A 25,160-nucleotide genomic window follows, 5' to 3' on the forward strand; every position below is an offset into this window, starting at 1 on the left:
CAACCTCTCAAAGTGATTTCACTTTTGATTTTATGTTTATATTTTTTTCTTTCTTTTTTCACTGGCTTAAAACTATCTAGACTTACACTTTATTTGCTAAAAGGAACCTCCCTTCCCTTCCTTGCTCCCAGCAAAAATTTAAAGAGATTGTTTTTGCTTAATACTCTGCAAAGAAAATGTGTAGTCACTTTGTTGAGAGGAGTCTAGAAGGTGTGATTAAAATGCTTATGATTTTTCAAAACAAGCCTGAACTTATGAGACTAGTATTTTTTTTTCAGTCTTAGTTTTAGAAGTCATAAAGCATGTTTGGGTTTCAACTGTTAAAAATACAATACTATGGCTCATGTAATAAATATTTCAGTTCCTGACAAATTCTAAAGCATGGCCTTATTTTTTAAAAAATCAAATTCTATATGTAGGGATAGTATTGTGTTGAAATTTGTTTCCAATATTATGGTTATAACCAAGATTAATTTACCAAAATGCTTTAGTATACTTGATTTTAAAAGTACAGCCACTTGGTTGGCATATATAGTCATTTTATAATTATTAAGATGTAGGACTGGGGTTGTGGCTCAGTGACAGAGCGCTTGCCTCGCATATGTGAGGCACTGGATTTGGTCCTTAGCACCACATAAAAATAAACAAACAAAATAAAGATATTGTGCCCATGATAATTAAAAAATATTTTTAAAAGATGTAACTGCAGTAATAGCATTTAATGGAAAAATATAAAGAATTGTTATACATAATATTTTAATGTTGTTTTTATGGGAAATTGAGTGTGAATTATCTGATAGTGGTGATGACTTGATGATCTACTTTTCAACTTATGAAGCTAAGATATCAAAGATCATTCTTGACAGTTGTTCTCTGAAGCAGTTCTTTTTATTGCCTTCAGTGGTTGTTAGTCTGCCATCCTTTGACTATGTATGGGAGAAGGAAATAATAATAAGTCTTTTTTGTAAGAATAGATCTTATATTTTATATCCTCACCCTTTCAGATGAGATTTATTGTCCTTGTAGACTCTATATTTAATTGTGTGCTTTTTAAAGACTAAACCTTATTCTGTTTGTAGCTGTGGGAGCCACCGCAGTGTATCCTATAGATCTGGTGAAGACCCGGATGCAAAACCAGCGTGGCACTGGCTCTGTTGTTGGGGAGCTGATGTATAAAAACAGCTTTGACTGTTTTAAGAAAGTCTTGCGTTATGAGGGCTTCTTTGGACTCTACCGGGGTAAGCAAATCTCAGCAGCAGTGAAAGGTAGAGATCTTGTCTCACCAGCAGCAGATTTAAAAAAAAATATTTTTTAAAGTTGTGGATAGGCCTTTATTTATTCATTTATTACTTATTTATATGTGATGCTGAGAATCGAACCCAGGGCCTCACCCATGCCAGGCAAGTGCTCTACCACTGAGCCACAGCCACAGCCCAGCAGCAGATTTTAACTATATGGAAACCAGTATGTAGCCTACCTAGTTAGTTTAGAGATGCTTCCTCTCTATTTTCTCTTTGCTTATTTTCCTCTTTTACATTGTTTCTGGTGACTAGCAATATTAGTCTGCAGACAAGACCTGTGTGTCTTCTTCCTTCTATTTATACTTCTTGTAATCTAAATCTTGTGTTTGTGCCAACATGAGTCTATATCACCATGCTCTTACAAACTAAGGCACATGTCTGCAGGTGGAACACAGGGATGGAAGCTAAAAAGTAGCTTCTTTTCTCAAAGAAGCTAGGCTCTACTTGAAGATGAGTTTATCTTCAATGCACTTGTTTCAACTAAAAGAAATATAAAATATTTTTGTTTCTTCTGAAGAGACAGTTTCTATAAGTCTTATCCAGTGGTTCACTGAAGTTTAAGAAAAAAAACAGTAGAAAGCCCTCTGGCTCTAAGTCTCATTCTTGCTCCTTTCCTCCCCTGAGATTAGAGGCACACAGTCATAGCAGAGATTTTCTTTTGCAGGAATGTTACCACCAACTCTGCACTGAGCACAGTGCTATCAGCATCAGAGGCTGCAGCTCCGTGCGGAATCCTCCCCAGCCCCCATCAGCTTTGTAGGAACTTGTTCTCTTTGGAAAGAGAATGACTTTCATGGACATGTTTTCACATTAGAATTTACAGTTCCTTTGTGGGGGGGGGGGGTCAATTTTTTAATCCATTTGGGCGCCACGTGGAATTCTTTGAAAATACTCTCAACATGCTCAAGTCCAGAATATTTATGTACTTTACTGTACTTGTTTGTTTGCACACAGAGTCTCATTAATTCCTAAGCTCATTCTGAGCTTTGTTGAACTGTTTGGCTTAGAACTTCTTCCTAGGAAAGAAAGATTGGGCCTGAGCAAAGCTGTAGGCTTGGGGCTGGGGTTGTGGCTCAGTGGTGGAGCAATTGCCTTATACATGTGAGGCACTGGGTTTGATCTTCAGCACCACATAAAATAAATAAATAAAATAAAGGTACTCTGGCTATATACAACTTAGAAAAATGTATTTAAAAAAAACTTAAATAAAAAAGCTATAGGCTCATGGACAGAAGAAAAAACACCTCTAATTAGCATTATGTTTAAGTATTCAAGTTAAGAATGTAACTAACACACTTATTTGAAGGAGAGCATGATGAAGATGTTCGGTTTTTGGCATTTATAGAATAAGAGAAGAGAGTTATTTTGAATTCAAACTGGGCTCGAATACCCCATTCTTGAGAATAAATTTAATTAATTTTGCTCAAAAAATTAATAAAAATTAAATTAATATACAAAATTTTAAAAATTCACAACTGTATCTTCTTTAAATTCTGGTTGTACAGCGTATATTCCATGAGAAGAGGTGTGCATTCTCCCAAAAGTAGATCTGCCCATGTGAAGGCTTGTTTTAAACTGATTAAGCCCTGTATGTCTAGAGTTTATTTAATGGGAATCAGTTGCGTGGCACTATGGTGGTTTTTTCTCTTTGACATCACCAATCTTTTCATTGTTGAAAAATGACCTTTCTCTTCCTTATTCTACAAAAAGAATGTTCTTAATTAGAAGAAACCTGGATATATAATGCATGGTTTAGCCTTTCCAAGGATAAATGCTCACAGAAAATTTCTTTTTTGGATTGAACCCAGGGGCACCTAACCACTTAGCTACATCCTAGCTCTTTCTTTCTTTCGTTCTTTCTTTCTTTTAAATTTTGAGACAGGGTCTCACTAAGTTGCTAGGGCCTTACTAAATTGCTGAGGTTGGTTTGAACTTGTGATCCTCCTGCCTCAACCTCCCGAGCCACTGTGGGCACAAAGGTATGAGTCACTGTACCTGGCCAAGATTTCATGTGGAAGAGGTACCATACTAATTAAATGGGTACAACACAGTAAGTGGGGGAAGAGATTGTTGGCTCTATTTGGGATATGAACTGATAAACTCAGTCCTTAAATGAGAGATTTTTGTATTAAGGAGAAGATTCTAGGAGTTCTGTATGTGAGCACTGTGATTATTGAGATTGTCATATATTGTTTAGAGCTGGTCCATTATTTTGTCAGATGATTGACAAAATTGTTGACAGATTAGCTAAATTTCTTTGCAGGCAACAATGATAACATGACACAAGTCAGTACTTTATTAAAATTCCACAAGCTTTAGTATGGCAAGTTGTAAAACAAATACCCATGCTGGCATGGTTGTATGGAAGTTAGATTAAAAATAATAGGGCCTGATAATCATGAGAGTTAGAAAGTTAAGACTGCCATCTGCTGATTCATTCTTTTAAATCATTCTGCTATCCATGAAAGGTGTGTGCAGATTTGTGTTTGCTATTGATAATTCAGTTTGACTGACAGTAGCCTGTATGCATGATTATTTGCTGGCTCTCAACTCATGGAACATCACTCAGCACTGTCCTCAAAGTAGGCTTAAGATCAGCAGTGAGTGAGCATGCAAACACATATGTAACTCCCTGGGCTGAATGACTTAAGGATATAAAATGTTTATTGTTAGCATCTTTAAAAAAAAAAATGTATGCTAACAATTTGGATAAGCTGTGTGCTTTAGAGAGCTGAACCCTTGGAATATCTACAGATGTTGAATCATTTATACTTTTTTTTTTTTTTTCTAGTTTGCAACCTGCCTGGGAAATTTAACTTTCTAAGAATAACAGTTTCTTTTGTTTTGAGGGGATTCTTTTGAAATGTCTTAAGGTTGACACATGTTAGTAAATGCAAATATAAAAGGCATTTTTTAATAGAAAATATTCATCAGATAATACTAGAAACTGCATTTTTCTTTGCAGTTGTGACTTCCTTTTAAATAGATGAATACTGAATGCTGGATTTCTCTGAAGAGAAAATTATGGGAGTTGGTTTTCTATAATAATCAAGTTACTGTAGGCTGTTATGTCAATAGCATTATTTTTTGTAAAATTTGGGTGTACTTAACAAAACACTATTCAGAGGTTTTCCAGGTAGACAGCATTAACTTCCATAAAGTGTCTGTATATGTTTGTATATTGTCGGTTGTAACAAGGGAGGGAATTTGGTTCTGTTGCTATTGGCAGTATTCCCAGAGTAGAGAAATCCCATAGACTCTATTCTTTCCTCCTGTACTTTTTTAGAAGGTACTAGATAGCTAGGCTTTTAACAAAGCATGTTTAAGAAAAGGACTTATAGCCTCAAGAAAACATGACATTATATTTGACTTGTAAATGATTATTACATACATGTATAGAGTTTTTAGGGTAATCACTTTTAATTAAAACCCTAAAATGTTTGCTGGGTAAATAGTATGAAGAAAGCACTTCCTTCTTGGGCTTTTGTGTAAGTATTTAGTAATTTATATTGCTATTGATTCTCTCTCTTTACTTAGGTCTGATACCACAACTAATAGGAGTTGCTCCAGAAAAGGCCATTAAATTAACTGTAAGTTTCTTTCTCTCCAAACTTAAGTCATTTATTTAGATTGCCATTTATTTAGATTAAGTTAAAAATTAAAATTGATGCTGCTGAGACTGGTACACTATCAAGACACTTGTAAAACTTTACATTTATATGTAAACCTTTGGCAAATTAAATAATTTTATTATGAGACAAATATTTTGCTGACTTGGAAAAGCAACAGTAGAGGAAATGGTTGGGAATTCTGGTTAACTGACATATTATCTTTCTAATTAGGTTAATGATTTTGTCCGGGACAAATTTACCAGAAGAGATGGCTCTATTCCACTTCCAGCGGAAGTCCTGGCTGGAGGTTGTGTAAGTATAAATCCTGGGTGTTTCTTGTGGCAATTATATTCCTTTAATATTTTTTGCATGCAGGGTATAATAACTGAGTGCCATTTCCCTTGAACTCAAGTGATTCAAAGCAGGTTTTCTCATGTGGAATGATTTTTTAATTTTCTTGTACAATCTAAGTGGTTTTGAGGACAGAAAAGAGATATTATTTTCATCAGCTCTCTTAGAAGTTTCTGAAGCATAACCTTACAGACTTTTAAAAATCCTGATTCTTATTATTCTTAACTATCACAGCAAAAATAGCATTGAGTAGAGATATCACATATTTATATCGACTGGACCTTTTAGGTATGAGATGACTAATTAATTGAACCTTTATATTTTAGGTGTTAGTAAGCAATTGTGGTATAATTATAATTTTCCTTATTTAAGGGACTGAAGGGTGTGGCCAGCTTCTGAAACTATATTGCAGCTATTGATAAAAATTGTAAAGTTAAAGGTTCAGATTATACTTACTTACAGCACAAGGGCTCTGTCTTAAAAATATAAGCTTTATGTTTGATTTAGGCCAATTATCATATCTAAATTACAACTCAAGTAATTTTACTTCTGGTATTTGTTTCACATTTGAGAATGTAATTTGTTTCATACTTCTTTAGTCCATTTTGTTCCTGAAAGTGTAAATAATGTAAATAACTTCTAGCTGAATTAGCAGGTAGTCTTCACTAAAACTTTTTTAGTTGCTGAGCCTGAGGTGATGAGGTCAATGAACTCTGAAGTTTTAATTCAGAAAAGATGCCCCCTGGCTCATAGAGGTAGGTTGTTCAGGTTCTCCTTGATGAGATTTGTCAGCCTAACACATACTAAGTCTTACCTTTCTGCACCCAAAGTTCTAATAAAAGAGGTGGATTTGGGTATGTGTGTGTGTTTACATGTATGTTTCTTGTATACATTCTGAGCAATGCATTCTGAGGATAAACAATGGACAAAAATAAAACTCTTACCTAGGTGGATCACCAAACTGTAGTTTCTCCTCTCTATCCCAACTAGATACTCTAATTGTTTCTCATCTAGTGAGATAAACTTTGTAAATTATAAATATTTATCTAAGTGGTTAGCTTCTATTTGGTTAAGGAGTTTCCTAGTTCATTTTTACCCCAGCATGTGCATACATTTACCAGAAACCTAAGTCATGCTCTTTCTGTCCAATATTCCTTATAATACCAGCTTCTCAGGAGACTAAGGAAGGATGATTCCAAGTTTGAGGTCAGCCAGGGCAACACAGTGAAACCATCTCAAAATAAAATAGAAAAAAAAAGGGCTGGGGATATAACTAAGTGGTAGAATAAGCATCTAGCATGTGTGAAACCTTGGGTTCAATTCCCAATACTGCATGCATGCATGCATAAATAAATAAATGAGTAAATAAATAAATAAATATTTCCACAGAGCTAATTATTTCTGTTTGTATTTGTGATGAAGGATTTTGGCCATAAAACTGACCTATTCCCATGTCTGACATGTAACCTAAGAGATTAAATTATAATCAGATAACTTGGTTCCTTTCTTATTCCTGGGTATGGACCCCATTTATAGATTTGAACTTCTAAGGATTTCTGTTTAAATATTGAGGATTGTGCTGACATTCTAAATCTCTTACTTAATCATGACTCATTTCTGGAAGCTTTAATGAATTGTCTAGCTGGAAATTAACAGAATGGAAATAGTTAGGTTGGGCTCTAGGCAGAATAATTAGGTTGTCTGCAGTTCTTTACCTTGAACATTTTCTGCTTCCAACTTTAAATGTCTTTATTCAGAGATGAAAGAAAATGCAATTATTGAGTTTTTACTGATGAATTCATACTACAGTGTAAATGACTATTTCTTCCAAAATTTGATAAATTTCAACAGAGAATAAAGTCTTGGACATATAGGGTGAAACCAAAGAATACCAGGCACTATGGGATACAAGATACTCTTTCCTGGATTGTAAACACTGGGAAGCAAGTAGCTGCATGACATCCTGTTCCTGAGAGTTCTCACTATCTGAGGTATCGATGATACAAGTACAGTGTCCTTGAAGGTGTTTGAGTACTGTCAGTGCTACCTGTGAGAACAGTTCTGATCTTCTTCCAAAAATTATCCAATTTTAAAGTTGTACCTTAATACAGGTTAATTTGGAAGAAATGACTGAAACTGAACAATAGGCTTTTTTTTTTTTTTAATGGGTACCAGGGATTGAACTTGGGGACACTCCACCACTGAGCCACATCCCCAGCCCTACTTTGAGTTTTATTTAGAGACAGGGTCTCACTGAGTTGCTTAGTGCCTTGCTAAATTGCTGGGGCTGGCTTTGAACTCACGATCCTCTTGCCTCTACCTCCTGAGCTGCTTGAATCACGGATGTGCATCACCACATCAGTTAGCTAAGACCTAGGCTTTAAGTTTCTTGAAGATAGGTGAGAGGAAAATTTTGTTGCCATGGAAATAACTATAACATTGTCCTTTCTAAAAAACTATGTGTATTGTCTAAATCATGAAGTAATGAAGAAGTAAAAATCTGGTCCTCTGGCATTATATATTTTTCATTGTTGTTCTTTGTTTTATTTTATGATATTTTCTTTTCTTTCTTTTTTGGTGCTGGGGATCAAACCCAGTACCTCATGCATGCTAAGCATGACTCCACCACTGAGCTACATTTCTAGCCTATGATCAGTTTTTAAAGATATGTGATATTTGATACATGCAAAAGAATACATGCTATGTGGATATAAAGAGGAATAATTAAATGAACATCCACACCCTTACTACCCAACTTAGCTAAAATATTATTACTATCGTTGCACTGATTTTTGCTTTTAATGTAGCCTGATCTGCTAGATTCCTAATGAGCAGTAGGGACTTTTCCTACTGGGCTGAACATTTTATAGCAATTATCTCATTATTATTCCTAACTAGGTTCACTAAAACCTCAGTGAGATCCAGCACTTAGTAAATGGCAAAGTTGAAATTAAAACTATTTCTGCCTCCAAAACCATATTCTTTCACATTTGATATATGTCCATTCATTCATTCTTTTATTTGTTCATTTTCTTATTCATTGAATACTATGTTTCAGGCAAAATTTTAAAAATAACAGCTTTGTTGTTGTTGCAATGGAAAACAAACCCAGGGCATTTCATGGGGGTGGAAACTGGGGATTGAATTCAGGGGCACTTGGCCACTGAGCCACATCCCAGCCCTGTTTTGTATTTTATTTAGAAACAGGGTCTCACTAAGTTGCTTAATTCCTTGCTTTTCTGAGGCTGGCTTTGAACTTGGGATCCTCTTGCCTCAGCCTTGCGAGCCCCTGGGATTACAGGCATGCACCACCATGCCTGGCACCAGACTTTGCATATGCTAAGCATGTGATTTACCACCAAGATATATTCCCAACCTGTCATAAAGCTGCTGTATTGACATGCAATTCACATACTATACAATTCCCCCATTTAACATGTACAGTTAAATTGGATTTTAGTATATTCAGAGTTGTGCAACCATACTCTCAATCATTTTTAACATTTACATCACCACAAAAAGAAAACTAATATCCTTATCTGTCCCCCTCCAATTTTCCCACCTCATTCCAAATTCTAACAAACCGTTAATATACGTTATTTCTGTAGATTCACAAAGTTTTAAATATTTCATATAAATGGAATCATATATGCCATTGTGCCTGTCTTCTTACACAGAGCATACTTTCAAGCTTTATCTATGTTTTAGCATATATCAATACTTCATTCCTTTTTATTGCTCAATATATGGATATATAGCATTGTGTCTATCCATTCATCAGTAAATGGAAATTTGGGTTGTTTCCATCTTTTGTTTACTGTGAATAATGCTGCTGTAAACATTGGTATATAAGGTTTTACAAACAAACATAGAAATCTGATCCCCATCTACCATGCTAAAAACATGTTAAGCAAAAGAAACCAGCTATGAAAGAATGCACAAATGTTTTCATTTATCTTGGGTACCTACCTATAAGTGGAATTAGTGGAGGGTCATATGGCAATTCCAGTTAGGATTTTAAGGAACCAAAATCCTGTTTCCAAAAATGATCACACTTTTACATTTCTATAGTAGTTCATGAGTTCCATTTTCTCCACATCTTTGCCAGTTGTCTGCCTTTTCATTGTAGGTATACTACTGGGTGTGAAGTGTGGCATTTTATTTGTGGTCTAACAACTAATAATATTGAGCATCTTTTCATGTGCATATTGGCCATTTGTATAATCTTCTTCAGAAAAACATCTATACAGAATCTTTACCCATTTTTAAATTGGTGGTCTTTTATTATTGAGTTATAAGAGTTCTTCATATATGCGAAATATGACTACCTTATTAGATATGTGATTTTCAAATATTTTTCACTTTCTTGATGATGTTCTTTGAAGAATTGGACTTTAATATAGTCCCATTTATCTATTTTTCTTGTGCTGCTTGTGCTTTTTGTATTATGTCTAAAAAATCATTGCCTAAAGCAAGATCATGAAGAGTTATGTCTATTTTCTTCTAAAAGTTTTATAGTTTTAGCTCTTACATTTAGGTCTTTGATATTTAATGCCATTTTTTAATCTTTACATTTTTAGGATCTTTTACCTTGAGAAGAGAGATTATCAAACAACAGCTTTAAAAAAAAAATTTTTTTTTTTTTGTATTTTTAGTTGTCGATGGACGTTTATTTTATTCATTTATATTTTGTGTTGAGACTTGATCCCAGAGCCTCACACGTGCCAGGCCAGTGCTCCACCACTGATCCACAACTCCAGCCCCCAACTTTATTTTTCATTGCTAACATTTGGCATGTTTCCTTCTAAAGTTTTCATATACTGTACATGTGTACACGCTCTTCTGCATCGTGTGTATGAACACAGTGAACACGGTTCACACACGTTCTCTTTTTTAAGCCAAATGGAAGTTTCATTGACTTTGACTTTCTGATTGGAAAAGCAAGCTGCTTTCACTAAGGGAAGGATAGAGTCACAAGTGGAACATCTCACTTTAGAAATCAAATATAGAGCTGGGGGTGTAGCTCAGGTAGTAGAGCCCATGCCTAATGTGTGAGGATCTGGGTTTGATCTCCAGCACCAAAAAAGAAAAGAGAAAAAATAGAATACAATTTTTGTAAATAGAACTATAAACAGATTGTGTATTTGATTACTACCCAAGACAGTGCTCCAGAAAATCCATTCATGCCTCTATCCGGTCAGTCTCTTAGCCTACTTCCCTGATGCAACTATAGTTCTGAGTTCTGTCTTAAGTTTTGTTTGTACTTGAATTTCATATAAATGGAATATCAAAATGCATTTTTTCATGGCTGGCTTCTTTTGCTTAACATGCTTTCAAGTAGTCATCCTTGTTGTTATGTGGGAATCAGATTTGTCTGCATTTTTTTTTTTTTTTTTATAATTTGGCTGAGTATTATTCCATTGTATAATTGTATAACATTTTGTTTATCCATTCTTCTGTTGATGAACATTTGGATTGTTTCCATATTTTGTTTGTTATAAATATGTTGCTATAAATGTTGTATCAATCTTTTTGTCAACATGTTTTCTTTTGGGGGGTTACTAAGAGTAGAATAGGGTAGATGTACGTTCAACTTAAAAGAAACTGCCAATTACTTCTTAGAAGTGGACAGGACATCTTACTCTCCTATTAGCAGTGTGTAAGTATTCCAGTCATTGCACATCCTCACTAATGTTCAAAATTCTTAATGTTTTTGCTCTTAGTCATTCTAAGTCATTCTAGTTAGTATGAAATGATATGTTATTGTGGTGGTTTTTTCTGCTTTTTATTTTTGTGGTCATGCTGAGGATTGAACCCAGGGCCTTGTGCTTGCTAGGCAAGTACTCTACCAACTGAGCTATATCCCCAGCCTGTTATTGTGGTTTTAATTTGCTTTTCCCTGATGCCTAAAAATATTATCTTTTCATATGGTTTACTGGCTTTTCTTGTAACTTTTTTTTTTTTTTTTTTTTTTTTAGAGTTAGAGAGAGAATTTTTTAATATTTATTTTTTAGTTCTTGGCGGACACAACATCTTTGTTTATATGTGGTGCTGAGGATCAAACCCGGGCCGCACGCATGCCAGGCGAGCACGCTACCACTTGAACCACATCCCCAACCCTTCTTGTATCTCTTTTGTGAAGTATTTGTTTAAGTCTTTTGCCTACCTTTTTTTTTTATAGGTTATTCATATTTGTTATTGATTTATAGTTCTTTATACATCATGGATATGGTTTTTGTCAGATACATGTGTACATGTGTTATATTTTTCATAGTCTCTGACTGATTACATTATTATTTTTCTTCATGGTGTTTGGAGTAGTTTTTTTTTAAGAAAATTTGACTATATATAGTTTCTTGGATGTATCCAGAAACTTATTTGGGAATAAATTTAAATGTCTTTCCAAATTGACAAAACCAAGTTTTGTCAATTTGGAAAGACATTTAAGATATCTCTGGTAAGTACCTATTATTTTTTGTTAAAAACTAACCACAGGTCAGTTTACTATTCACCTGACTGACTTACCTCCTTCAGAGTGTGTTTACTTCTGAGTAGATGGAAATGATAAAATCCAAAATGTATTTATTGCTAGCAAAGGGCTAAAGTAATCTCCTCATGTTGCAGATAAAGTTCCGCAGCCATGTGCAAACATACTTCATAGAGGACACATCCTTTCTTTTGTGTCTTGTTTTTAATCTACATAGTGCCCTCACCTTAGTTAGCACTCCAAAGCCCTATGAAATAGATAGGTCAGTTGTTGGGATCCCAAGGAAACCAAGAATTGGATTGGCTTATGATTATCTAGGTCAACAGGCTTCTAAACCCAGAATCTTTCCACTGTCCCAAGTTTCTTCTTTTTAGTTTATGGATGTGTGCACATGTGTGGGCACATACACATGCCCTTTCCTCATATAGGTGCAGCAGAAATCTTACTTGTTAATTGGAGCATTTAGCAATCTTTGTGGCCAGAATCTGTAGCTACCCAGCTCCCTAACTGAAGAAGTCTATTTGCATCTTCCTCTATAAGCTTTTCTTTTGCATCTTTAAATTGCTCCCCTGTCTCCCATCTCCAGGGGTATCTGTATGGTCCCAACTTTATGCCTACATACTTAACGTGAATATGTAAATGTATGCTCACAAGTTAAAAGTGTTGTATGATAGGTACACAGGGATTTTGATACCTCTTTTATTAGCCTGTTCTGGCAGCTATAACAAAATCCTTTAGACTGGGTACTTCATAATATAAATTTATTGTTCATAATTCTGGGAAGCTCAAGATCAAGGTGCCAGCAGATTTCCAGGGTGATAATGGTGCCTTGTTGCTGTACCCTCACATGGAGGAAGGGACAAGATATTTACCCTCAACCTCTTCTATAAGGTTACCAAGCCCATTCATGAGGACAGAAGCCTCAAGATTTAATCACGTCCTGTAGGTCCTACCTCTTGATACTGTCACCCTGGGGAATAGGTTCTAAACTATGAATTTGGGGGAAATACCAACATTGAGACCATAGCACTTCCTTTACCCTAGATGTAAGTATGTATAGTTTTATATCACAACAGCCAGCTGTATTTTATCACTTAGCAATGAACATTGCAGTTTGTTCTTTTTAAACTAGTACTATCTTAGACTATTTTAGAAAGAGCTATTTCCTATTGCTTAATGAAAGTAAGAATGTTTGGTTGATGGTCTATAGGACAGAGTTACTGTTGCTGTTTCTCTTGAGTCAGTGCTAGTGACAGCTCATTTGGGAACACTTATTGATTTGTTCTGGGTATTTAAAATACACATATTTTGGGGGCTGTGGATGTAGCTCAGTGGTAGAATGTTCAATTAGTATGCACAATACCCTGAGTTCAATCCACAGTACTACCGAAACAAAACAAAACCCCCACATATTTTGTACATCTGCTTGAGTAACTGCATGGCCTTAAATAAATTGAAGTTAGATTTTTTAGTGAGGGAAGTTTTTATAGTGAGTTCCATGATAAGATGTTTTGTGGCTGGAGGGAAAGGGTTCTAAACTATAGAGACAAGAGATCAAAGAAAGCCAGAAGCAAGGGACTTGGATAAACAGGGCCCAGTCCATACTCTGTGGACCCTCCCCCTGGGGTAGGATTGTGAGGGCAGAAGGTTGAAGTGGCCAAATCCTATGTATGTAACTATGCCAAATCCTCAGTCTTGGGCACATTGGAGGCCAATGACACTTTAATATCACATCCTTTCCCTACAAACTTTTCCTGCTAACTTTAGTTGGTTTATTTTCTCATTAAAAAGTGGTGTGACATAAGATTAAATGAACATTCTTTCAATTTTTTGTCACATAATGGTGACCCTTATTTTAAATGGGATTTATTCCCCTTTGTCTTTTTAATTCAGTTTTAGAACAACTACAACAAAATGACAGTACTAAAAAATAAAAGTGTCTGTTTCAATATTAGTGTTTCCATTTCTTTAAGAAAAATAAGTAGCAGATCTATACCTCCCTCTTCTGCCCCCACGTCAGGGATGAAACCCAGGGCCTTATGCATGCTACTCAAACATTCCTCTAGTAAGCTGTGCTCCCAGCCCCCTAAGTAGCAGATTTGCTGAGGAAAACTTACGGATTACAGGGTTAGAAGCTGAATTTGGTGATGAGGTGAATGAAAAAATTCACCAAAGATATGGCATGTTATTTAATGTAAATCATCAGAAGCAGCAAGATGTCAAATCTAACCATGTCCATTTAAATCTATGCAGTTGTATATTGTGGATGGTTTATTATAAACCACCCACATTATACACAATATACATCTTTGTTTGTTTTTTGTTTTGCTGTGTTGGGAATTGGAACCAGGGCCTAAGTCCTAATAGGCAAGAAGATCTTTACCACTAAGCTACATTCCCAGTAGCCTTGACTCCCATTACTTTTTTACATTTAAAAAATTTTGAAACAGGATCTCACTAAATTGTACAGGCTAGCCTTATATTTGTGATTCTCCTGTCTTAGCTTCCCAAGTAGCCGGCATTACAGCTATGTGCCACTATGCCTGGCTAAATTTTATGTATCTCGATGTCTATTATTTCCAATAATTAGCTATATTTGGTTAGTTTTTTTTTTTTTTAGTGTGTGTTTGTGTGTATACGAACGTGTGTGTATGTGTGTATGCTTTTTAAAGTTTGAATCCACAGATGACTAATGTCAACCAGCTAAAAAAATAGATTTAAACTATAAAAATTATCAAATTTGCTGTGAGGAGGAATGTATGAAGGAGCACTTAGTCTGTAAAGAAACTCAAGACTGGTTCTCTCTGTTGTCATTTTTGAGTAGTTTATACATTCATATTATTCCAGAATTTAAAAGGTGCAACAAGGTATGCTATTAAATTTTTTTCTTCCAGTTCTTCAGTTTCTCTTTCTACTGTACAACTAATGTTTTAATCTTTAACTCACTTTGATTTTGGTAAACTTAAGTAAAATATTTTGACATATTTGTGATCAAATGTGTAGCTAATATTTTTCATTCTGTTTATGTAATTTGTCATGATTTAGTGGCAACTTGCATTGCTTTATTAAAAGTATATAATTTGCTTCTATTTAACTGTTTTCTATTGAGCATTTGAATTTTTTCAGTTCAATTTTGTTCTTATTAAAATTAGCAAACAAACTGGGTTTGTGGCTCAGTGGTAGAGCACTTGCCTATCATCCGTGAACACCCATCCTCCTATACCCCCTGCCCCCTCACACACACACACACACACACACAATAAATACATGTGCACTTACATAATAAAAATAAAATTGCAAACAAATTGGCATGGTGGTGCATAACTGTTATCCCAGCTATTTGGGAAATTGAGGCAGGAAATTGCAAGCTTCAGACCAGCCTGGACAACTTCATGAGACAGTCTCAAAATAAAGATGTCTGGAATATAGCTCAGTGGTACAGTGCCCCTGAGTTCAATTCCCAGCACAACAAAACAAAACATTAGCAAACATCATATTTGTATAAATATAGGTACTATTTTTTTCATTGAAAATTTACAATGTTCATGAAATTCTATACATTAAATGTATAATTTGTAAGCAGTGCTTTTTTCCTTTGAAAAGTTGTTATTCTCTTAATGCTATCACTTAAAATTAGCAGAGTTTTAGAATAGAAGAAATGTATTTGTTTCTCAGAGGGAGAAGATTCAGTTGAAGGGTATGATAACATCATAATCTTTATGTTGCTTAGTTACTTACCAGTATAATAAACTAATTCAGATTTTATTGCCCCTCCCCCTATCTCCAGTTTAAGATAGTGGTCAACATCAAAGTTTTTAAAAGGACAGTGCATATTTGCCCTTTAAATGATATAAACATCCAAAGTTTTAGACATATAGCAGTCGTCAGTCTAAACTATTATTTATTTATTTAGTCTAAATTTATTCAGTGTTCCTGGATAGTATTTACTTACATGTTTCTAGGCTTATCATAAGGTTTTTTTAAAAAATGTTTATTGGTTTTTAAATATATACAAACTACATAATTGCTGGAAGTTTTGCTCTTTCTAGTACAGTAGAATAAGTAGGTGAGAAATAAACTATAGTTGTATGCCTTGCTATAATGTGTCATCGTTTCATTGTTTGTATGTTCCCTTGCCAGGTTAGGTATGTTTATAAATGCATATCAGTTTAGTTTTGTGTTCATGTCCAATGCATTTTTGTATCTTACTGTAAGGTAACTAACTTTTAAAACATGTAACAATTAAGGGGAATGTATTTGAAAATGTTGTCACCTCCTCTCTATTGTACTGTTTTAGTAGAATTTTAGTAGGTAGTTTGTTATTTGTACAGATGGAAAGAAATATGAAGAATTGTTAAAGAAGAACAAATCTTAATAAACTGGCATTTTTTTCCAAAAGTGACCATGGTAGAAGGGAGGTGGGATGAGAGGGAACTTGGAGTTGGGGAATGCAGATTGTACTTCCCCTGCTCTGCCGGATATTATAATTTACTAATAATTAAAAGCATGAAAGAACTTTGTATTTATTTAAAACAAAATGTCCACATATAACACTTAGCACCTAGGGCTGACACTGTCTGATGGTAGCAAATTTGGGGGATTATGATTAAAATTTGTAGTCCTGTTCTATTCTTTTTTTTTTTTTAATCTGCTTGGAATATAAAACACATTTCCCAAAGATAGTCTTTGCAACAATTATTTAAACAAAAGATTTCAGGGAAGTAGTAAACTTTTCCAATTGGTTTGGTCTTTAATACTAGCTACAGGAGTAATTACTTGGATTATCAGTTTAACATAATTTTTCCCTCAGCAATCCTTTTGAAAGTATTGTTTGCTTAGATTCAAACATTGATATGCTCCCTTCTGCCTGCAGTGCAACAGATTAAAAGAGAGAGAAATGCAGGCATACCAACATATAAAACTGGGTCAGTACATTGTTGGGGGACCTGTGTGCCAGTGGTCTGAATTGCTTTGAGTCAGGGAGTTACAGGAAACAGTGTTCCTGCACAGAGTGTGTGCAAGTGTGCCCTCAAATCGCTGCATTCCTTGTTTGGTAGAGAGGGATTTAGGCCCTGGGGAATCCAGGAAAGAGGAAAGGATCTAGTGTCAGTGTTGGCAGTTGTGGATTATGACAAGAGGAAATGGTCAAAGTTGGAACTTGTGTAGCTGTGGGGTTTTGTAGTCCCAGAGTGGTTTGGAAAATGCGCCAAGCAACACAACATTGCTGCTCTTTGGAAAGGGTTGTGGGTTTTACATAAATGAGCAGGACAGTTGTTGTGAAATTAAAGCATGGATATGCTATTGAGGTTGCCTGTGCAGTTTTTTGGGTATTGTTTGTAGCATTTTGATACCCATGGAATCACAGTGCCCCCAATGAGGCACACATTTCATATTTCACATGGTACATGCATTGCAGTTGTTATGATTACTTAATGATTATATGAATATGATTATGAATATTATATGAATAGAGTTATGATTATATATATAATGTAAACAACCACAGTTTAAGATGACAGTGTATAAATTGGATTTTTTCACTTCATGGAAAGAGATAATATATATTTTATTTATTTTTATGTATCCATAGCTACACATCTTTTCTTTCTTACAGATGTCAAAAAGGAGTTGGTAGTATTTATTTTAAACATTCTTTTTTTTCTTTACTAGTTAACAAATTTCAGATGCAAATACACTATGATTATCCAAATTCAAATCTTTTATCACTCACCACTAAGAGTATGGAATGTGGCTTTTATCTGAGGGTGTTGTACTCATGGTAACTAGATAGATGTTCCATTTCTTAGCTCTTCATACAAGAGTTTTTCTGGTTTTGTCTGAAATGATACCGAAATTTATCTTTCTAAATTTCCTCCTTTTGTGTGGGATAGCTAGCTATCTGTCTATCTGTCTTAGAGTTCTCTCAGGCTCATCTATTTTAGAATTTGAATTGGAGACTTCCCTCTCTCAAACTTGAGATACTTCTGAGGGGCCAAAGTGTTGTTAATTGTTCTACAATCCAAGGAAGTAGAAGCAAGTGGCTAGGCTAAGGGAATGCTTTCTAAGAAACATTATAGATCTGGGTTATAGCTCCAGTATATAAAAGATACCAGTCTTTTGTCATATTTTCCCCTTTCACTGGGTAGGTACCCTACTGCCACATCTGCCTTCACATTTGTTTTCCAAACTAGGCTTATTTGTTTTGATATTTTTAATATGGCTGGGTTTATCTTGGTTAAGATTGGTCTGAGGAACAATCTTGACATTTTAAATAGAAACAAACCCAGACATAGGTTGACCTGTGACAGGGACCATCTCTCAGAGCATCAGATAAAGCGTCAGCTAAAGCATCCTTTTCCAATGAATAAGAGGGAGGTGTAAAGGTGTGTGTGTGAGGAGGGGGGAAGGGAGGGAGGGAGGGAGAAATGAAAGTTTCCTAGTTTTTTCTTATTTACATCGACACTCTGGCTCTGATGTGGAATTGCTTCTGTCTCTTCTCCTTTGCCTGCAGGCTGGGGGTTCTCAGGTCATCTTTACAAACCCACTGGAGATAGTGAAGATTCGCCTGCAGGTGGCCGGAGAGATCACCACAGGACCCAGAGTCAGTGCCCTGAATGTGCTACGGGACTTGGGACTTTTTGGTCTGTATAAGGTGGGTTGATTCCCTTGGGCTAGCTCAGCAAAGAAGTTGTAATGTACTCAATATAAATGTGAAAGAATGTGAAAACCAGACTTCGTCCCCACTAGTTTGAAAAGCAATCTTGTCCGGCAGGTTTCTCCATGGAGTAGAAAATCAAACAAAAAGAAAAAATCAGGACGCTGCTATTAAAGGCAGTGGGATACACAATCACATTCTCCTATTGTCGTCTGCAGCTTTTGTGAAGCCTCTGGCAGGGAGGCCTGCACTGCAGACCTGCTGGCTTCAGGCTCTCAGCCTTTAATTCCATGGGGGCTTGGGAAGTTTCTTTGGTATTCTCTTTGCTGGGGGTTTAGAACTTCAAAATAGTCTTTATTTTGAATCTGAGTTATCTCTATTGTTATCCTCCCAATAGGAGCTTCTCTTTGTCTTAATAATTTGACCACAGTCAAACAGTAGTAGAGTTTGGTAGGATTCAGATCTTTAAGAAGTTAAGTGGTAGGATTTGTCAATAATGAATTCCATTAAAAAAAAAAAAAAAGTGTACTATACTTTAGCAAAATGCCAGTCAACAGATCCTTCCCTGCAGGTATACTTACTCCCATCATTACAGATCAGATGTAATGGAGCAGAAGCTATTATTTTTCTTAAACAAGGAAGAGTATTTCTTTCCATTCCTTTGCCTGGTATAAGGGGGAATACATAAATTTAGCCACTCTAGGCAATTGTGTTTCCACAGCATCCGATTTATTTATAGATCCATCATTGCAGGAATGTGTAAATTTGCTTCAGTAGCTGAAAATTAGAAATTAGACATTCTCTAGATTAGAATCACACAGCTACAGGGTTCTCTGGAGACCAGCAAACAATGATGCTTATCTCGAGAGAGTTTTTGCACACTTTGCTCCTCCCTCTCCACCTCTAATTTCCATCCTTTTTAGAATTCCCTTTCAGAGCTGAATTTATGAATATTTTTTCTCTCTGTATTATCCTTTAGAGTCCTTGAATTTTCTCCCCCCCCCCCCCCCCCCCCCCCCCCCCCGTTTAGCTTGCCTTTTCCTTAGGAACAAGTGCTGGATTGCTGTGGACAAAGTTGAGAAAGGTGGTCATTGTGACCTTAGTCACTGGGACAAGCTATCACTTTTTCTACTCTCATGGAAACCTCCTGCTAAAATATTTGTCTGGGTTTCTCCTAGTCCACTTCTAGTTAGCACATTGATAATAAAGAGGGAAAAATTCCTTAGAATAGTTACTCTCACCCCTGCCTATGTAGCCTTTTACCTTGCATGGAAAGAACTCTTAAACTGATAGAGATCAAATTGATAATTTGATAGTCTTTTTGGGCTATCTTTACTAATTACTTAGGAATTAAGCTATTAATCTTGGAATTTAAAGTCTAAAGCCTCCCCTACAACTCTGCCCTCAACTTTCTTCCCCTTCCAAAGCCAAATAAAACAAGCAACCTGGAGGTTTGAGAATTAAATTTTTATTAATCTCAAAAAATTGAATGTAATTAAATGATATAACTTTTCAGTTATGCCAACATTAATAAGTTATAAAGATTTCTAGAACCCTATGCTTGTAATTAATATTGTACTATATGCTCATAAATTTAAGAGGGTAGATTTCATCTTCTGTATTTTTACCACAACAAAATCAAATTGATTAATTAAAAAAAAAAATCTGAATCTAAACTAGAAATACCAGAAAATTCTTGTTTGTGAGAATACTATCATTGCCCAGTTATTAAGTCTAGGACTCTAGGATCCACTCCATTAAATTCTGTGCTTACATTCATCTCTCCCACCCCCATTTCCCTTCCACATCAGTTCTAATACTGTTTGAGGGACACCTCAGGCTGAAAGCCCTCTGGATCCCATTTGAGCATTCACACCCTGTTTACACACTGTTTTGTACTATTTCCTGACTCTGTGACAGGGTGCCAAAGCGTGTTTCCTCCGAGACATTCCCTTCTCTGCAATCTATTTTCCTGTTTATGCTCATTGCAAACTACTTCTGGCTGATGAAAATGGACACGTGAAAGGTTTAAATCTCCTCGCAGCTGGAGCCATGGCAGGTAACTACAGAATATTTTAACCCAAAGAATTCTCCTCCCATTGTCTTTGAGAAGTACAGAATCTCTATGTACTTTCCCCCTTTCTTTTTAGAAAAGTTATTGTTTGTATCTGACTTAGTTAAATATGATTGCCTTTTCTCCTTTGTGGGATGTGCTGTAATTCTGATGAGAGTTAATTACATTTGCATAATGTGGATAAACAGCTTAATGCAGCTTAGCAACTTGGAGTCAAATTAGATCTGCCCATCTAAATTGGGCTTTCATCATTAACATGTTTCTTAGTCTCCCTCTCCCCTGAAACCTTGGGTGCCGCCAAGCTAAGCATTAAGGTGGAAAAGTTCTCATCAAATCAGCTGCTTTGTTACACCCCATGCTGATGCACAGGTCTTGCATGCCCTTACTTCCTAGCACTATATATTGGAGTTTATGTGATTTGGCCCCAAATTGAGTTCTCTTTGTGAAGCTGTCCCTATTCTTCCTGACATTGATTTTCATCAAGATCCTTAACTTTTTGTCTCTTGTCTTTTCTTTTTTTGTACCAGGGATTGAACCCAGGGGCACTTAACCACTGAGCCACATTTCCAGCCCTTTCTTATGTTTTATTTTGAAATAGGGTTTCACTAAGTTGCTTAGGGCCTTGCAAAATTGCTGAGGCTGTCTTTGAACTTGGGATCTTCCTGCCTCTGCTTCCTCAGTTGCTGGGATTTTTCTTTTGTTCATACTTGTTTCTATGTTTTATAATCTGTACTAGGCTAAGTGCTGCTTTAGGATAGGAGTTTCATTCTGTTCATCTTTACCTTCTATATAGCCAATATAGTAATAATAATAGGAGCTCAATAAGTGTCAGTGGAATGAATGAAAATTTTCACCTAGTATAAAATACCAAAGTAGGCACAGAAGAGATTCCATTTGAAAGAAGAGTCCAAGACCTTTCCTTCTGATCTCACAGGTACAGCCTTACTTTTTTTTTTTTTTTGTACTGGTGATTGAACCCAGCAGTATTTAACTAATAAGCTATATCCCCATTCCTTTTTATTTTTTGTTTTGAGACAGGGCCCTGCTAAATTGCTGAGGCTGGCTTTGAACTTGATATTCTCTTGTGTCAGCCTCCTGAGCCACTGGTATCACAGGTGTGCATCACTGTGCCTGGCTAGCCTTACTCATGAGTTAGGAAGGAGCTAACTTGGAACAGAAGGGAGAACCAGGCATCCTTGGGTGTACCAACACTCAAGAAATGACAGAGGAAGGAAAGGTCATGTATTTGTTTTCCATATAGCCAGCAATAAGCCATTATAGAGCTCCATGTGGCTCTGACCAGCTGGGCTCAGGTACCCTGTTTGGTTCTCAGGTGCCGGGTTTATTCTTTTCTGGTGGCTTTGGCTATAAAGCAGGAGAGCCTGAGCATGTCCAGAACTATTGTGTGCTCAGTGTGTTCTGAGAGGGTGGAGATGGACATGTTGTTATTCTTGCCTATAATGGCAGAGGATGGCTTGTGATGATTTAGAAACTCCCTGTGGGAGATTTGAGCCATAATTTTGGGTTTAGCAAATCCCTTTCCTTTGCCATTAGTAATTTTGGTTAGTTGAACGTTAAAAGTTAGCTCAGTCTTGGTACTGAAGTGTTCATCGGGCTCCTTTCTTATATGCGCCAATCTCCCCTTCTTAAATGGGGGCCAGCATTTTCCCTCTAAGTTTTTCCTTGTACTTTCCAATCAGCAGGAAAAAACAGGCAGAGAACATTCTGATCATGGACAGGAATTTGCCAGTGGTTGATTGAACTAAGTAAACATATTCCAAGTCAGCACCATCTTCTTGCCCATAGACATTTGAAGTGTTTTCAGAATGAGATATGATTTTTTCTAATTTTTACCAGTAAAGCTTTGCTGGCGGGCACTGAGAACATTTGGAATCCTGTCTCCTAAAGGAGGCAATTTACCTAGTTTCATGTGAATAGGGTGCACTTGTGTGGAGGTATTTGCATCGTTCCTTAACAGAGCCCCCACAAGGCCACCCATTCCATCTGCCTAGTGATGATACAGTAATATTTAGGCCAAATTGGATTTCTTCCCCTTGGGGAACGTTATGTCGCTCCTGTGTCCTGTTTTGTTTTATAAGTAAAAAGTGTGGTTGTGAAATCCATCTTGTGTGTCCTGCTGATGATCAATCTCAATATGACTCCAGGGAGCTCAGGCATAGGAGATAGATAAAAAGCCTTTTGATGATCAGCTCCCCTGCCGTTCCTTAACTGGTCACCTGGCTTCCTTTTGCTCCAGTTGTAATGATTCCTGTCATGTAAGTCTGTCTGAAAAGAGTTATTCAACTCTCAAGTTAGCTGGAGACTCTCAAGTTAGCTTACCCTCCAATAGGTGAGTTAGTACTTATTAGTGTCGCAATTTACCTCATACAGTACAGTTGACAAGATTCAGCAAAAAACATCACAGTTGGGTGTCAGATACATTCAGCAGCTTGTTAAATTGACATTATTCTTATATTTTGTACATAAAATGATCACATTTGAGGAAAAAAAGGAGATAAAATAATTGAAACTGAAAGGGAACACTTGGGAATCATCCTGTTACTATTGTTGCATTTTTTTCTTTTCACAGTTCTTTAGGATCATGCAATGTACAATGATTTTCTTCATTCAGAAAGAAAAAGTATTTTTCCTGGATCATACAGTAGCAGCTAATAGGTTCCTAGATGTTCCTTTTTCTATTAGTGCCTAGACATCTACTTAAGGAGCTTTGAGTTCCTCATACATGGTTAAAGTTGCAGATTGTATGGTTTAGATATCAGCAGTATTTCTGTCCTCTTCTGCATGAGTTAAATATGTCTCTCCTGAAAGGTGTGCCTGCTGCTTCTCTGGTGACCCCTGCTGATGTCATCAAGACAAGACTGCAAGTGGCTGCCCGTGCTGGCCAGACAACATACAGTGGTGTCATTGACTGTTTCAGAAAGATACTTCGGGAAGAAGGGCCCTCAGCATTTTGGAAAGGGACTGCAGGTAGAACAACAGCTAATTGGCTTTAGTGTCTTGCCCCCTGTTACTCAGTGGTTGTCTTTGCCACAGTTGTTATTGTTTTAAGCCTACCCCACTCCTCTTTTTCAGCTCGAGTGTTTCGATCGTCTCCCCAGTTTGGGGTTACTTTGGTCACCTACGAACTTCTTCAGCGGTGGTTTTACATTGATTTTGGAGGCCTGTAAGTGCAGCTGCTCAACTATTTTACAAAGAAATCACCAAAACCAAAACAAATGTTTGTTCTGTTTACAAAGACATTTTGAAATTCAGAAAACCAGTAAGAAAGAATTTGTTAAGACCGATGCATTTTATTTATTTATTTTTAATATCTTTAATTTTATGTATTTATTTGTATGTGGTCCTTAGGATCAAACCCAGGGCCTCAAGCATGCGAGGCAAGTGCTCTACCACTGAGCCACAATACCAGCCCCACATTTTATTTTTTTACTTTTTAATTTTTGTGTATTAGGAATTGAACTTGGGGGCACTCAACCACTGAGCCACATCCCCAGCCCTATTTTGTATTTTATTTAGAGACAGGGTCTCACTGAGTTGCTTAGTGCCTCACTTTTGCTGAGGCTGGCTTTGAATTCGTAGTCCTCCTGCTTCAGCCTCCCAAGCCATGCCACTGCACCCAGCTAGACCAATGCATTTTAAATAGTCAGCTTAAAAAGCTTCAGTGTTAAGAGGTAAGACCTTGGCAGAATGATGTAATGCACATAATAATCAGCTACTTGGGGAAAATTTAGGGAGGCAGCAAATGAAAATGCTTTGTAAATGATCGTCTGTTTTTGTGTAAGCAAGTTTGGAACTTTATGGAGTTAGGTCCTTCAATGTGAATTGTATTATATGACCTTTCCAGCAGAAGTGATATAAATTAACACTTTTTGTGAATTTTCTGCCAAATACCCAAGCCCTTTTGCACCTCTAATATTTCATATTCACCATTATTTATTATTAGATAGTTATAGGTCTTCCTAGAGCTAATATATTGTCAACCTGCCCCTGTCCCCTAACAGGTTCAAAAAGAGGTTATGCCTGTGGGTATAATCATTGGTAGGATATAGGCAAAAAAATTGGGACATTTGAAGCTTACCCTGGGGAGAAGAGCAGTTACTTATTACATTTGCTGGGTGGGGAAGTTTTGTCCAAAGCAAGCAATTATCAGCTTTTCAGCAGAAGACCAAATACAGTTTCTGAATGCTCATAGCAAACTGTGAACCTGACTCTTCCTCAGAGGTTAAGTAGGGAATTAGCTGATGAACCAGGAAGTGGAGGGACCCAGACAAAAAAGAATAAGAATAACAACTTTCAAATTATATCATACAAATATTAAGATTCTATGAAATCAGAGAAAAGCCTGAATCTTAAAAAGAACTGGCTGTTTCTCTTTAACTTTTTGACATTTATGAGCTACTATTAAGCTACTATTTTAAACTATGCCAAAATAAAGAAAAATGTATGCTTTTATGATTAGTTTCACATATGTTTACTGTAGAAAAAAATTTAGGAAATAGAAAAATAAGAGAAAAAAATCTATAATTCTACTTTCTGGGGTGTTAATACTTGGGTGTATTTTCTTCTGGTTTTTTTTTTTTTTTTTTTTTTTTTTGGTCATCTATATATACATGTATATAAGCATTGAAATTGAGACCATTCTCTTCAAATATGTGCATGT

The 25,160-nt window shown here is 36.1% G+C and overlaps 1 protein-coding gene across 3 annotated transcripts in view; it reads left to right on the forward strand.

Moving 5' to 3' along the window:
- The window catches only part of Slc25a12 (solute carrier family 25 member 12), an 84,144-nt gene that overhangs the window by 57,550 nt on the left and 1,434 nt on the right, over positions 1-25,160 (forward strand). For all 3 annotated transcript variants that reach the window (XM_076865778.1, XM_076865779.1, XM_076865780.1), the window contains 7 exons: positions 1,080-1,238; positions 4,839-4,891; positions 5,144-5,224; positions 18,262-18,402; positions 20,326-20,464; positions 23,309-23,467; positions 23,573-23,663. In XM_076865778.1, the coding sequence (XP_076721893.1) occupies positions 1,080-1,238; positions 4,839-4,891; positions 5,144-5,224; positions 18,262-18,402; positions 20,326-20,464; positions 23,309-23,467; positions 23,573-23,663 (823 nt within the window). The remainder of the gene's footprint in view (positions 1-1,079; positions 1,239-4,838; positions 4,892-5,143; positions 5,225-18,261; positions 18,403-20,325; positions 20,465-23,308; positions 23,468-23,572; positions 23,664-25,160) is intronic.

The sequence above is a fragment of the Callospermophilus lateralis genome, chromosome 9, assembly GCF_048772815.1.
Source record: "Callospermophilus lateralis isolate mCalLat2 chromosome 9, mCalLat2.hap1, whole genome shotgun sequence".
Taxonomy (NCBI): domain Eukaryota; kingdom Metazoa; phylum Chordata; class Mammalia; order Rodentia; family Sciuridae; genus Callospermophilus; species Callospermophilus lateralis.